At 46.2% G+C, this 15,038-nt stretch overlaps 4 protein-coding genes across 4 annotated transcripts; 2 read left to right on the top strand and 2 right to left on the bottom strand.

Annotated features, from left to right (window-relative positions):
- Positions 1-616: 616 nt before the first annotated feature.
- Positions 617-2,553, bottom strand: BO86DRAFT_416830 (FAD/NAD(P)-binding domain-containing protein; the record flags this gene model as incomplete). Its single annotated transcript, XM_025674997.1, has 5 exons — positions 617-949; positions 1,062-1,493; positions 1,616-1,825; positions 1,923-2,201; positions 2,521-2,553. 5 exons carry the CDS (start codon positions 2,551-2,553, stop codon positions 617-619), a joined length of 1,287 nt encoding a protein of 428 aa, XP_025530129.1.
- A 3,213-nt stretch (positions 2,554-5,766) lies between these two features.
- BO86DRAFT_397101 (uncharacterized protein) lies at positions 5,767-7,032 on the top strand (the record flags this gene model as incomplete). The annotated part of the gene is made up of 3 exons (XM_025673466.1): positions 5,767-6,105; positions 6,500-6,637; positions 6,715-7,032. The coding sequence occupies 3 exons, from the start codon at positions 5,767-5,769 to the stop codon at positions 7,030-7,032; spliced, it is 795 nt and encodes a 264-aa protein (XP_025530130.1).
- Positions 7,033-8,006: 974 nt separating this feature from the next.
- On the top strand, positions 8,007-9,237 carry BO86DRAFT_442445 (alpha/beta hydrolase; the record flags this gene model as incomplete). The annotated part of the gene is made up of 3 exons (XM_025676310.1): positions 8,007-8,338; positions 8,397-9,092; positions 9,159-9,237. The coding sequence occupies 3 exons, from the start codon at positions 8,007-8,009 to the stop codon at positions 9,235-9,237; spliced, it is 1,107 nt and encodes a 368-aa protein (XP_025530131.1).
- Positions 9,238-9,651: 414 nt separating this feature from the next.
- Positions 9,652-10,993, bottom strand: BO86DRAFT_442447 (glycoside hydrolase family 28 protein; the record flags this gene model as incomplete). Its single annotated transcript, XM_025676311.1, has 4 exons — positions 10,700-10,993; positions 10,221-10,646; positions 10,036-10,165; positions 9,652-9,983 (listed from the first exon to the last, which is right to left on the bottom strand). Exons 1-4 carry the CDS (start codon positions 10,967-10,969, stop codon positions 9,652-9,654), a joined length of 1,158 nt encoding a protein of 385 aa, XP_025530132.1. The 5' UTR covers positions 10,970-10,993.
- Positions 10,994-15,038: the final 4,045 nt, after the last annotated feature.

Raw genomic sequence — 15,038 nt, forward strand, 5'->3', positions numbered from 1 at the left:
GGAAGTGGTTTTTACCACTCAGCATGGACTCAACCTGAATTTGTTGTGCGGTACGGAGTAACTACAGGGCTGGGTAAGTTATCGCCATACTTATGCGCCTATGCTGACTCATCCAACAGATATGCTTGCACACAATCCCACACACATCAATCCTAAGCAGTTAACTTATACAAGTAGCAGATCTACAAACGTCGATGGAAGTGGGGACGAGGTCCCAATGGCAATCAATGAGGATTCAATCGTGCGAGAGAGCTTTGGAGGTAGATGAGGGGTTGAAGAGTAGGGCTGCGGGAGCCCCGCTGGCCACAGACAGCAAGACTTCCAGGAGAGGAGATGACCTAGCCACCATGCTTCGGGTCAAAAGCTCTTGGTTATGAGATTGAGATTTGAGGCTATACTCACTCCCTTCACATTTATGTATATTCCCTAGTTTCGGGTCAATGCCTCGCTCAGCCATGTCACAATCAAAAAATCTTGCCGACTACATCAACTGCGCAATGCCTACAATTTCGCGCTCTCGACAAAATTAGTACCATTGATTCTTCTGATTCGTTTCAATTCCACGCATTCATAGTTGAGTAATTCGAAAGTTACCGCCAGACCAACACAGCCCTTCTTACATGGTTGTGAGTACTACAAGCCCTTGAGAATGTCTGCGGCTCGCTCGGCCACCGCGTACACCGTTGCCATCGGGTTTCGCATGGGACATCAGAGGGAAGATAATGGCATCCACCACACGCAGATTTGTTGTCCCGTAGACAGTCAGCGTAGTATCGACCACTCCCCCCTTTTCTAAAGGTAGCTTGGCGGCGGAGCCGCAAGCATGGTGCGTGGTGAGTGCCGCCTCCCGCAATGCGGCTTTGGTGTTCTTCAAACTTGCCTCGGTGGGAGCGGCATTACGATCGAAGAACTTCCGCAATGAAGGGGCAATCGGAAGGCGCTGTAATGCCTACCAGTGACGAGCCATAAGTTCCAAGTCTAATGGGCGCGAGAAGAACTGCGGATCAATGTTGGGTTTCGCGTTGGGATCTGCAGAGGCGATGTGCGTGTGACCAACAGACAGCGGATAACAGAGGGATCAGAACGATCAATGCCACCGGCCCAGGCATTTTGCCCAAGAACACGCAGGCTAAAGCTTCATTGGGGTTAGCCAGGATCGATCCAATGGCCTGCGCGCGCCCCGAAGCCGCCGATCTGTCGGACGACAGGAATTGATCCAGAAGGCGCAGATCCTCTTGGTCGTCGAGCCGCACAAAGGCGAGGGCTTGAAGTCCTGGGTTCAGATCCCGAGTCTCAGGAATCCGGGACAGTGGGGAAGAGAGTATTGCCATCAAATGATTTTGCAGATTGGCCCCAACGCCTGGATTGCCGATCACGACTGGGATATTGTGTGCAGCCAGCACGGCCGGGTCGCCCACCCCCGACAGCTCCAGTAGTTTGGGGGTCTGGAAGACTCCCGCTGCAAGCACCACCTCTTGGTTGGCGTGAACAAGCTACGGATTTGGGTGATCGGCAAGTTCGACCCAGACCCTGGTCGCTCGATGCTGGCCCCCGACTGCTGGCGAGTCAAACACAATGCGATGGACCGTTGCGCTGCCACTGCGCCATATGCAACATCCGCGCTGCTTCGTCGGGCGCATTCAGGGTCAATAGTCGCGCTATACGGTCTAGTGCCAACTGCTGGGTTTTCGACGACCAGTTCACTTGTATAAGCGTACGCCTGGTCGCTGAAGTCAGCATTCCAGGCTTGAATGAGGGGCTGGTTTCCCTCCTGTGCCAGGGCCGGAGAGGACGATCGAATCGGACCCGGTCCGTTGAAAGAGCGCTGGAGATACCCGGACAATGTCTCCCAATGTCTCCCAATTCCAACCGGGATTTCCCATCTGCTCCCAGGCATTCAGTCCCGCAGCAGATGCAGGGACAAGTGCCAGGCCATTGATGGCGGATGAACCGCCCAGCACATGTCCGGCCGGATGTTCTTGGCAACGTCTATTCAGTCCCTTCTGGGATACTATTGTAAACTGCCAGTTGAGATCCGAGCCCGACAAACTTGGCCAGGCCATGGGGTCTGTGATACAAGGGTCTGTTGTTTGGTCCGGGCCACTCTTTAAAACCAGAACAGATACTGAGGCGTTCTCCGAAAGATGATTTGCTACTACCGGACCTGACGTGCCCCTACCAACAACGATGTAGTCGGCTGTCTTAAGAGGAGAGGAAAGGGAATCTATGTTGCCTCGGCCAGGGGTAGTGTATCTGGTTTGATTTTACGAGGGGGTTTAGGTAGGGTTAACATAATTGAGCAGTATAGTACAGGAACTTAGGGCAAAGCAGCCTTCTGCCGCCACATTCTTATATACCTGGTCTCAATCACACCTAATATTGATCCAGCGTGATGACTGGCCAGACTAAGAAGTGTATAATGGTAGTAATTAAAGCGTTACCAACCACAAACTCTATAAGCGCTATGCCAAGGCATCCGCTGCAGCTGATTGTTGCAAGACCAGCTGCAGCCCCACGCACACTGCTATTCCCAACGGTGCAAACAACCCCCATAGTGGGAGTTTCCAAAATGCAACGCAGACCAGACTCCAGGCCAAAGTGAACAAACCAATGAGCCAGCGTGACACTGTGTCACCCAGCCATAAGGGCATCGACAAACGACCACGGGAACGATCACCTTGTTGGTCCTTCAGATCCTGGATCTGCATGGTCGTCCAAATCACTCCTTTGATGAGGGCAATTCACATTTCTCCCTGCGGGGCGAGGGCATAGCCACCGAGAGCAATGTAGAGAGACGCCCGGTTGAACAGTCCATAGGCTATGGCAATCAATCTGTCACGCATGAGCCCATCTCCGCCCCTGAGATCTTTGTAGAGCCAAGTGATGAGCAGGATCAGGCAACCTCCTGGTGGGACTAAGTTAGAATCATGCTTTGCTTTCGTTGTGGCTACTATAGGATTGCCCACTTGGTGATTCGGAGTGCGGCCTTTGGAGAAATGTCCGAGGCAGATCCCAGTGGTGTTGCAGTTTGTTGTACTGGAGGACCCCAGACTAAAGGATGCTTGTATGTTATATGAAATATAATAAACATAGTCGTAACCATCAGACCAAATACAAACCATCTTTGCTAACACGACACACTGGATCTGATCTCTTTGGCTGCAGTTGACGCAAGCTTCTGAATCCCAGCTCCGAGCGGAAGTAAGCGTGGTTACCACATCTATCACAGTGACGATCGACAGGGATTATTATTTATTACGGTTTTCTTCACGTCATTTGCTTAAGTGCGCAAGATTGACGACCCTTCCTCTGTAAGACACATACTGGTTTATCGATGCTCCCAATCTCAGATGAGGAACTTGAAACGCATTTATCTACATCGTTTCGTGCTGGGACCGATCAACAAGGAATTGTCTGCCCATGCACTGTGTTGTAGGAGAGTAAGGGAGGGGCTTTCCCGCCGGTAGTTTGCCGGTTGTTCTGCATTTGCCCCTCTTTGCGCCGCGGTCCAGCTCTCTGAATGATGTCAAGCCTCGGGCAAAAGATAATTACCCGTCCCTGCGACTTACTGTTATCTGTTTTGTTGCATTCGCCCCAATACCGACGTCAAAATAGCGCCAGTCAGCATTACCGAACAGGGCGGGGGCGCGAATTGTGGAAAATTTAGGTGATGGGAGTGCCACTCTCTGCATTTCCGGTGACATGTATAAACTATCTACATGTATCGCTGGGCATTGAGAATCCACTGGCTGCCAGGAGGAGGGAGGTTCTGCCGCTACATATCTCAAGGGATGGCTTTTGTGCAGGCAGAATTAAGAGTACTCGCGGACTAGCATTTCAGCCAAGACAGCATGACACACTTTGCTGCACATATCTTATAAAAGAAGTCCCCTTGCCGGAACCGAAAATGTCAATTGATTTAGTGTTTCGAGCTTTCAGCCAGAGGAATACCAGGTCATCCATTAATGCAGTGCCATCAGAGTATGAGCAATTGCACACGATTCATTAAACTAAAGGAAGGATTAAGTATGCCTGCACCTACATTTCTGGCACCGGACAGCACACTCAGCGGGATCAACCGAGCACCGAAACTCAGCATCACAGCTTATGTTCCTGCAGTAAAGTGTTCTGTTTATTAATTGGAAACACCGTTCCATGCGGCAACATTGTCCTATGGTGTCCTGATGTTGACGTTTCTCATCAAGAATATCATCATCCTTGTCCGAGAGCGCAGACCTCAGAGTCTCAATCGCTTCCAATAAGCGATCCATTTTCTCTAGGCACCCACGCATTAGTCTGATTGGAAATCCGAGCATGAATTCAGAGGACCTGAACTCCTCCATGACGATGATAGCAGATAATTCTTTAGCAGCTGTCGCAGCCAAGAGATCCAGCAGCCCCTCATTTGCTGTAGAACGAAGGGCAAGTTGAATGCGGGGAGACTTGCGACCCAGGACTTATCGTTCTCGGAGTTCTGAAGTAGGTGCCTGATCTTGTCGTTTGTAGCCGTCACGAGTCCATCGATCTGATAATAATCACCAATGGAGTGAACTCGAATGCTATCAAAGAGAAGTGTGGCGGGATCTGGGCTCGTGGATAACGATGATTCAGCATCGCAATAGGTCTCGGAAACGACTGTGGCATTATCATCTGTTGCAAGGCTGCCATACCCGCCAGTATAGAGATACTCGACAAGAGCCTTCACTGTGCTGGGCCGAAAGCTGTCCATGATGATGGTGGCTGATTGGGATTCCTGATTAAGGTAGGGCTCATTAGCATACTATCTATAGCACTTCCTGGGTAGCAGGAATAGTACTTGAAAGTTCCCCTCCACGGCTGCTTTGATCGGAGGAGACTAAAGACAGACAATCGCCTTGTGGACATTGAAGTGCTGTCCATTGCAGATAAACTGGAGGTCACTGAATTGCCCCGAACTCATGATCCCAGCCAAGGTACTTTGCAAATCCAAGCTTTGGTTGCCGAATATGTAAGCCATTTACTTGGGAGGAAGGAGTCACTAAGATCAAGAGGTATAAGTGGAAGAGTAAGCTAAACAAACTTTCAAGGGGAGTTCTGATTTTTAAGTCATAAATAGAGGGTTATCGGTCTGACTCGGAGTACAGATCCGACAGGTGAAGAAAGAATCTCCTCACACACTCACAGTGCCGGACATTATCATGCTCCACCCGGAATGCATGCGGTCAGCAAGGAGTCGTAATATAAATGAATTGCTCCTAGATGTCACCTGCTATTTATTACCAGTACTCACCGGTGATCAAGGGACATTTGTGCCTTCGGCCATTGTGCACCACTCACCCCGGTAGGGCTTTCTTTCTAAGGACCGGAATCGTCAACTGACCTCTACCTCACTAATAACCGCTTTCGCAGTCAACCTGGTCTTGAGAGCCCATATCAAGGGAACACAATCTCCCTGATCCAGACGCTATCGTTGACGCCTCCGTCAGCCTTGCCAAGCAGGGCACAGGCACAGATTGGATTGCCCCGCAGTGCCTTAGCTCTACCGAATCAACCAATAAGCTACCTATGACGATGTCATGGGCAGCGATCCTTTGGTCGGGGTCGATACTTATCATCGATCCAAGTGCGCTAATTTCATCTTGTCAGGTCCCTACAACACTGGGATTGAAACCATAGCATTATTTTATATATTTACCCTATCCGCCTAATCAACTTGCAGCGCTATTAGTATTCCACATCTTCGCAGCATTTCACGCGCTCAGCCTTCCCCATTACTAATCTCTGATGATGCCCATCGATAAACCCTCCTACGACATTGTGATCGTCGGCGCCGGCTTTTCAGGCATCAACCTCCTCTACAGCCTTCGCAAACTAGATTATCGCCGTCGGATCAACAAGTCGGGGACCGACCTCGGCAGGGTGTGGCACTGGCACACCTACCCGGGCTGTCGGATTGATACACTGGGCTTCATCTACCAGCTATCCATCCCGGAGGTCTCGGAGACATGGTCCTCCAAGGAGAAGTATCCCTCTGCGAACAAGCTAAGGGCGTATTTTGCCCATGTGGATCCAGGTGCTTGGGATCAAGCAGGACATAGACTTCGAGATGACCGTGACTGGGGCCTGGTACGATGTCAATGCGCAAGGGAAGAGAAAGTGGAGGATTTAAACCGTCGAGGGACCAGTTACGCACTCGCAAGTTTTCATCTCATGTGTTGGATTTGCGGCAGAACCGTATGTTTCCCAGTTTCCTGGGCTAGAGACGTTCAAAGGGGAGGTGTGTCATTCAGCGTCTTGGCCGATGGATGGGATCGACGTGAAGGGGAGGAAGGTTGCGGTGATTGGGACAAGGGCCTCCGGCGTGCAGATTGTGCAGTCCTGGGCCAAACAAGGGGAATCGCTGGTGGCATTTCAGCGGACACCGAACCTGGCGCTCCCTATGCGACAGCACACTTTCTTCACCGCGGGGCTAAACGTGCTTAAGGAGGACGCACCACTCATCTTGGCGCAGTGAGAAAAGGCATCCAGCGGGTTTCTGGATCAGCCGAGTCCGCACGCAACCTTCGAGGTCACGGCGGAGAAACGCGAAGCGCTTTTTGAGGAGGTTTACGACCGAGGCGTCTTTGCCTTCCTGCTAAGCCGGTATAATGTCCTGCTGGTTGACGAAAAGGCAAACCGAGAGGCTTATGACTTTCGATCGAAGAAGATGGAGCGAGGATAGCCGACCCGTCGAAGAGAGATCTCCTGGCCCCTCTGGAGCCGCCACACCCGATCGGAGCCAACCGGTCGTGCTTCGAGCAAGATTATTTCGAGATGTTCAAGAGCCCAAATGTGGAATTGGTGAACCTGCGCGAGGCTGGTCGCGTCACTGCAGCCATCAAGTCCAATGGGATCAAGACCCAGGACGGCGGATTTTATCCTGTAGACGCAATTGCTCTTGCGACGGGCTTCAACAGTTTCACTGGTAGCCTAACTCGCATATCCAGGCTCCGCAACACTTCCGGTACTACGCTCGCAGATGAGGGGAGCAGAGGAATAGATCCTCGGGTCTAGGCCTGGGCCAAATAACAAAGAAGCCGTTTGCGGATAGTAACTTAACTGTTGTGAAACACCCATGGATCCATCCATGCGCCCGAGATTCTTGAAGATCTGGGCACAGATTCAACACTACCTACTCTGAACTGTTCAAGATTTATTGTCGTACGCAGCCGATGCTCTTAGGCAGCAGATAGTCTTAACTGCTGCGGCCAAAGTATTGTGCTGAGCACAACCATATCTAGACCTGTGGCTTAGACAATCTGTGCAGAAGCCACAGTGTTAGATCCTCGGCATACAAGTCCCGTTATCTAGGACATGGATTTGATACTTTATATCATGCATACAGCCTTACTACTCTACTGACTATAATATTGGCTTTATAGCACAACAAGGTCAGCAACACATTCTTACCGAGAACCGGGAAGACGCCATCAACGCAACGGAGAAAGCACCAGCAGAGAGCAAGGGCCGATATCGGGTTAGCCTTGGTGAAGACAACTGATACCTATAGTAGTTACTAGCCCAATACTGTCTGTCGACCAGATTGGCTACCTCGGTTATTCTCCACCCCATGATACGAAGGGATGCGACCTAGAACTATACAAGCCCTTGGTGATTGGTCCCTCAAGTGATCTAAGTGATCAAACATGCTGGCAGCAGAGACACCGGACCGAGACATCGGGGATGCCATGTGGGTGCCTGTCTTCGTGTCCTGGTGCATTGGTGCTTATTTCACGCCTCGTGTCGGCGGAGTCGGGGCTCTTGGCACCTCAATGCCCCAATCACCAGCCGTGCAGCGCCAAGAAGGATCAGCACGGCAATTGGCGAGGTCGTATTAATATCACAGAGTTCCTGATGGTTCTGATCGCCTCGTTCTGCGATGGCTTCCCTCACGGCCCAAACCCACCCTATAAAGAGTGTTCTACGGGCTGCAATGGACAACAGAACAGTTCGAAGCCATCTCCTCCGGGTTTCAAGTCACTGCCACCATGGTCGGGGCCTTTCTCCTGTCCTCTCTGGCTCTCCTTGCTGCAGGCTGCTTGGCTCTACCATCGCAAGGGGCGTCAGCATGCCGCGAGGTCAACATCCCCATCACCGTGAATGAACCGCGATTCATCATCAACACCACGATCAAAAATGATTGGGATGCAGCATCATTGGTGTTTAATTTGACCCGACATGACTCTGGCTCATCCAACGATCCCATTCCAATTTCTGGCACCACGAGTCCTGTGAAGAGCAACTACACCATCGGCGGCACCCTCTGCGGCACGGGAGAAACCATTCTGGTTCTCACACATGGTATCATTGAGTCCAAAGCGTACGTACTGTACCCCGGTGAGGAGGAAGGCAAAGTGGAATAACAAAGGATTATGCAGCTACTGGAATCCTACATTCGCTGGCTCCGATCCATACAACTTTGTCCAAGCCGCGGTGGCAGCCGGGTATTCGGTGCTGAACTACGATCGCATTGGGGTTGGGTCATCATCCAAGGTTGATGGCCTGTTCGATGCTCAATTCCAGGTCGAGACGGCAGTGCTGAATGGCCTGGTGGACTATGCTCGCCGACTCCCCCACGTTAGCAAGGTCGGGCTAGTCGGCCACAGCTACGGAAGCTATCTGGCGGCCGCATCGGCTGCCTCAATCACAGTCGACGCCCTCGTGCTGACCGGCTTCAGCACCGCATTTGACTATTTTGGTTTCTTCTTGGCAGGGTCGCATCTGCGCCAGGCGCGAACCTTGTCGCCCACTCGCTGGGGCAGGCTGGATTCGGCCTACCTGACTGCAGGCGACCAATACGCGGTGGCCTACTATGGCTTCGCTGCTCCGCATTTCGACTCCCAGGTGGCGCAGTGGGCAGCTACTGTCGAGGGCGAGCCCTTCGCGGTGGGTGAGCTTCCCTCCCTCCTGGCCTCCCCCGTTCAATACTCCCGCATCACTGCCCCTGTCTACCTCGTGCAGGGCCAGTTCGATCTGTCGTCCTGTGGTGGCAATTGTAAGGGACAATTGGAGAACAGCCCGGCCACATTCAACAGTTCGCAGGTAGTAAGCTGGGTGGATGATCTTCCTGCAGGGTGAGTATCGCCTCCCCCGTATCCAGATAGGGTTGTCTCCCGCTAACCCTGGCCCTCTCACCACAGCCACAACCTCAACTTTCACACGGTCGCACCTCAAGCCTTCCAGTTGATTTTTGAATTTCTCCACGCGCAGGGATTGTGAGAAAGACTAGGATCAAACAGTACAGAGATCTGGAGACATAACATGCATGTAGGTGCGGCCTTGAACGCCAGCGCGAGCGTCGGAGAATGAAAAACCATACCCTCCTAATATGCTTTCTTGCCGTCATGCAGACCAGGCAGCTGTTGCAGTCCGGAAACTGGGATATTAGCCTAAGTATGCATGCATCATTCTGTCCAGATTTCTCTATTCAGAATTGTAGCCCGCATATCTTTCAAACCCGACACCTACTCCACGGGATTCATACCTCTCTGCTACGATGATGGACTAAACAAGTAGACACAGGCTGGAAAGTCTTGTTCATATTTGACAAATTAGTGGCATCTTCTGTTAAGTTCACGGCCATGACAAGGTGAAACCTTTGCCGAAGTTTGGCCGATTCTATGGGCCAGTCCCTTACAAGTCGCAGCTAATCCCGGAGGGCACGTTCAAGCACTTCGAGCTGACCTTACCGCCGGTGACACTCACGCTGGACCAGCTCCAGTCCGAGCAGGCTCCACTGCCACATGCGATGTAGACCTCGGTGCAATCGTCGTCCGCACAGGTGCCAATCACGTTCTCGAGAGTGAAATCCGTGATGGGGACGCCGGTGGTTGGGGTCTTGGAGGTATCATCGTAGTTCTGCTCGATGACAATACCGTAGTCCGTGGCATCCGAGAAGGCAATCTCATGATAGGTGATGTCGCTGATCGAGCCCGTGTCTCCGTAGATGGCCTTGATGCGGATAGCTGTAGGACGGGTTAGTACGGGACCCGCGTTCTGGAAGATTGGAGGAAGTACCTTGCTGAGACTTAAGAACATTGACATCGTAGAAGGTGACATTCTTTACTGTGTTATCGTCTCGACCGCCGACGGAGCCGATGGACAGGCCATGGCCACCGGAGCACACACTGGCACTGAAGTAGATGTTCTGCAGAATTGTTAGGATTGGGTCTCTCCGCCAAGGGGAGTCGAGTGTACTGTACCTCGCCGGAGTTGATGGCAACACAGTCATCCTGGTTGTAGACCTTGGCTCCGGTGATTGTGATGTCGGTGCTCTCTCCGATATCGAAACCATCGGTGTTCGCCGCAAGATCATCCGTATCACCATCAGTGTTGTCAATAGTAATGTCGGTCAAAGTCAAATCAGTCGAGCCATCGATACTGAAGACCTGCACTGGGGAGTTCTCGATATAAATGCTCTTAATCGTCGAGGATGTCATATCATGGGCTGCAAAGAATTTGGGTTTAGTCTTGCCACCGTTGCCTCCCTCCCCATCCCACCAGCGGCTGCCATCGCCGTTTAGAACGGCACCACTCGCGCCCTCGACGGTGATATCGGTTCCGGAGACGGAGACAAGCGGACCCTCCCATTCTTCATAGCCAAAGGTGGTCTCGCCTTCGAAGATAACCTAATTGACTCCATTAGCGCAGCCCTTGGTACTGATCATCAGGAGAATCCTACGTGGGTTCCGTCATTCAAGTCCTTCAAGTTCAAGGTAGTACCGGAGGGGACAGCCAGAGCGGACAGGTAGATAGTGGAGCAAGCCGTCTTGGACTTGCTCACCTTGGAAGCTCCCTCAGAGCCCGAGAAGGTGCAAGTGGTGGCTCTCTTATGGAGGAGGCTCGCGTCCGGCGCTTCAGTCACCATGGGGTGAGCCGGTTCCGCGGGAGCTGCCTGGACTACCACAGCTGCTGCCAGCAGTCCGCACGCCAATGCAAGTCGACGAACCATTTTTGTTGGTAGGAAAGGATAAAGAGTGACAGAGGGTGAGCAGATGAACAGGGAGTGTATGATTGAGAGTCGATATTGGAGAATGGATAGGTGCAAGGCGTCGACCTGACTTTATCTTTATACCCTTCTGGCAGCGCGTCAACCTCCGAAGTCGACGGCTAATCTCGCTTCGGGGATGGAGGGATGTTTAGGTGGCGGAACCAGGTCCGTCCTGCTACGGCCGCCCTCGCTGTAGTGCCGGAATTGGCTGCCCGATCAAGACTAATTACAGTCTCCACTTTATGGGGAGATGTCGGCTCTTCGCCTCTAGGTATCCTCGGGGCCACTCCAAGTCTGCAGACGCACGATTATATTGACCGCAGTTATGAGTGGGGACTTGATATGACAGCAGTTGCCGAGTGAGGCCCGCCAACAACAGATGTTAAAGATAAGCTGAACCGGCCAAGGCTACCAAGTTGGGACGCAGATGCTTAGAATAGTCCGGTGGAGCTCCGACAATGCTTGGTTGGGGGGGAGAGGAGATGATGAGGGTTCCCGGTCAGGGGAAACCCGAACTGGAACCTCCAGTGGTTTCAGCTACAATTGAGCCGAGTTGCTGCACCAATCACAGCATCCAATAACCCCATTTCCCCTAATGCTCCTCGCTAGTGTGAAGTCACCTATAAGTCTCTCCACTATACCTGTTACTACCGAGGCGCGCCTGAATAACCCTTGGTTATTGCTCTTCCTCTTCGGGAACGGAATATTACCCATTACCACTTCAATACCGCCCCGATACCTTCGCAATACTCCCCCGTACACTGCAGGAAATCCGGAACATTTGACATGAACCACGGAGAAATTGGTTTGGGTATTCCAGTTTCTTAACCAACCTTGACTTGCAAACTGCGGAACGGACCGACAAATTCTCCTATTGATGGATTGCACCATCATGGGTGTGGTTGGGTCAAAGCGCAGCGCTCCACACTGGTCAGTCGCACTACGCAGCCATTGGTTCTGGGCTTTGAAGAATAAGGTTGCAGGTCGGCTATGTCGGTTTTTAGGCCGCCCAGCTCAGTGTGGTCTGAAAATAACTTAGCGTAGTTCAAAATTCTACCCCAAGAATAGTAAAGATTTTTAACCAATACTAAGCTTAGAGTGGCTATCAGCCAGGTCAGATTAGGTTGATTAGAATTTCTATACCTGACTGCTAGGTTATAGTTAGATTAAGAAAATTTTTATACCTAACTGCTGTTTAGCTAAAAAATAAACAGTTAACTATTTTAAATATTTTTAATACTAAAATCTATCTGCTATATCTTTTTTATTTTAATATAGTTGAAATATATCAAGTGTCAAGTAATGGGCAGGTGTGACGGTCTAACTGATCATTTTAGTAGGTGATGAATGTCAAGAAGCGGGCTGGCGTCTGGTTCTTAGTCTGGCTGGGTGGTAGGAATAACAGCTTCTAGCTAAATAATTCTCTATAACTGGTTTTCTAAATTCTTTACTAGCTACTGGATTAGATTATTTTTTAGATTTATAGATAAAATATAGCTTAAAAAGCTATAAACAGAATTAAAAATAGATAAATAATTAAAAATATTATAAATTATATATAAAACAGTTAAAAAAACTAGCAGATTATTAAAATAAAATAAATTAAATAAATTAAATAAATAAAATAGATAAAACAGGTATATTAAATCTATACTATAATAGTATATTTTTTTTCTAAAGCTAAGCTTTATTAAAATATAGATCATAGTTTATTAAAATAACAGTAATAAAAGTTTTTAACTATTTAGCAGATATTTTTTAAATACTAAATTAATTTAGCAGTTAAATCTAAATATTTAATTTATTTTATAATATATATTAGTAAAAGACAGCTGCATTCTTTATAATTCTATATAAAATTTAAAATATTTTTAAGTTTTTATTTTTTTAATCTACTAATTTTTATATAGGGCGGTGGAGGTTAGTACTGTTTAAAAACTAATTTTCTACTAATAAAAATAAATAAACTAATATTAAATATAAAATATATTTTTATACTAAAAAATAAAGCTAGTTAATAAATATATAAGCTAATGTTATTAGTGACAACTGTTGCTGATGATAAAGAATAATATGATTAATAATACTTACTTAATTAAGTTTTTAACTAGCTATATATAATATATAAGATTCTTGCCAAAGGCGGCAGCAGCTGGTAGATTACTAAGCAGTTAATAGTAGTAGAATATACTTAGAGTTACAGCTAATAATCCCCCTAGTCTGTAAGTAAAGTATATATATAAAGTAAAATAAGCGGCAAAATAGAAATACAGAATATAGTAGAAATATATAAAAAATCAGCTATATATAACTAGGGAAATAAAAATATATATATATAAAAATAAAAAAACTTAAGGCAGTAATATTAAAATATATAAAATATTAAAACAGAAAGCACTTAATTAATTTAGTTTAAATAATAATAAAAATATTTAAAAAGTAGCTAATTCTTAATATAAGGGCTAAAAGGTGAAATAGTATAATGAGCAAATAGCTTTTACAAAGCTAAAAGTACTAATATATTATTTTAAGATATTATTACTACTTTGCTTAACTTGCAAAACAGCTGCTACTTTTAAAAGCAGCTGTAGCCGGCTTATTTAGCTGTTATGTGAGGGCGAACAGGACGGACCCAGCACAGGCCACCAAAACAGGACTGGTTTAACTTGTTTACTCTATTTGTTTTGTTTAATATATATATACAGATAAGATAATACTGTAGAAATATATAGCTGCCTTTTTTTTTCTTTTTTTTTATACTTAAGATTTTATTAAAATAGTACTAAATTAATAGAATTATATTAATTTAATTAGCTGTTATATAATCTTAAGCATTACTTTTTTTAATATCTACTTTTTAAAACTTTTTATAACTAAATATATAAAATATATATTTTTATTATAACTAAAAAGTTTTTCTTTTTTCTATATAAGCTAACAGCAATAACAGTTGGTCTTAGAAAATATAAGTCTAAAAAAATATAAATTTTAAAATTAAAAATTTTTGTATATAACTAAACTGTTACTGAAATTAAAAGAACTTTATTATTATAGCTTATAAACTATATAAAACTAATAAATAAAAACTAGACTTTAAACTAAGTTAAACTCTAAACTAACTAGTATTAAAATTAAAAAACCAGAACAGTTACAATAGTATAAAATATATGAAAAACTAAGTTATTTAAAAAAATATAAAAATTAACTTTATTTATAAATAAAACTAGTAAAACCTCTAGTAAAGATATTACAGCTAAAGAATTTTATAACTTTTATAAAAAAAACTCTATATATATTTTTAAATTAGTATTAAAAATCTATAGTAAGTTTAAAAAAAATATAATAAACTATTAACTAAAATAAATAAACTAAAAAAAAGACTAACTTAGTTAAAAATTAACTAGAAAGTACTGTTCTACAATATTTATAAGGGCTAAAGGGTGAAATAGCATGATGAACAAATAGCTTTTGCAAAGCCAAGGGTGCCAATGTATTGCCTTAAGGTGTTGTTGCTGCCTTGCCTAACTTGCAAGGCAGCCGCCGCCCTTGGGGGCGGCCACGGCCGGCTTGCTTAGCCGTCATGTAACCGCCGCCTTAGGTTGTCTATATACATTTCCCTTTGCAGATATCCGCGAAGGTTGGAAGGGCTGTTTGGGCCCTTACAATATTAATCTACTAAAGGCTAAAAAAAAACTTTAAAAATAGAACAACTTAAATTAAAATATAGTAAAATACTGTATTAACTTTAGTAACTAGTATAGATTAAAAAGTACTATACTTTAAAAAAACTACAAAACTCCCTAATTTTTTAATATTTAATAATAAAAAAAGTATTATTTTTAAGGACTGGAGACTGGCAGTTAAGCAAAAATTTAAAGCTAATATTAACTATTATAAAAATCTATTTATATAAAAGATTTATATAGCTAGTTATTATAAAAGTAATACCTATAAATATCTACTTTTTAAACTAAAAACTAAAGCTAAATAATTTTTTAAAAATATAGTAGATATCTTGTTTTATTTAGCT

The sequence above is a fragment of the Aspergillus japonicus genome (genome assembly GCF_003184785.1).
Source record: "Aspergillus japonicus CBS 114.51 unplaced genomic scaffold BO86scaffold_9, whole genome shotgun sequence".
Classification (NCBI taxonomy): Eukaryota; Fungi; Ascomycota; class Eurotiomycetes; order Eurotiales; family Aspergillaceae; genus Aspergillus; species Aspergillus japonicus.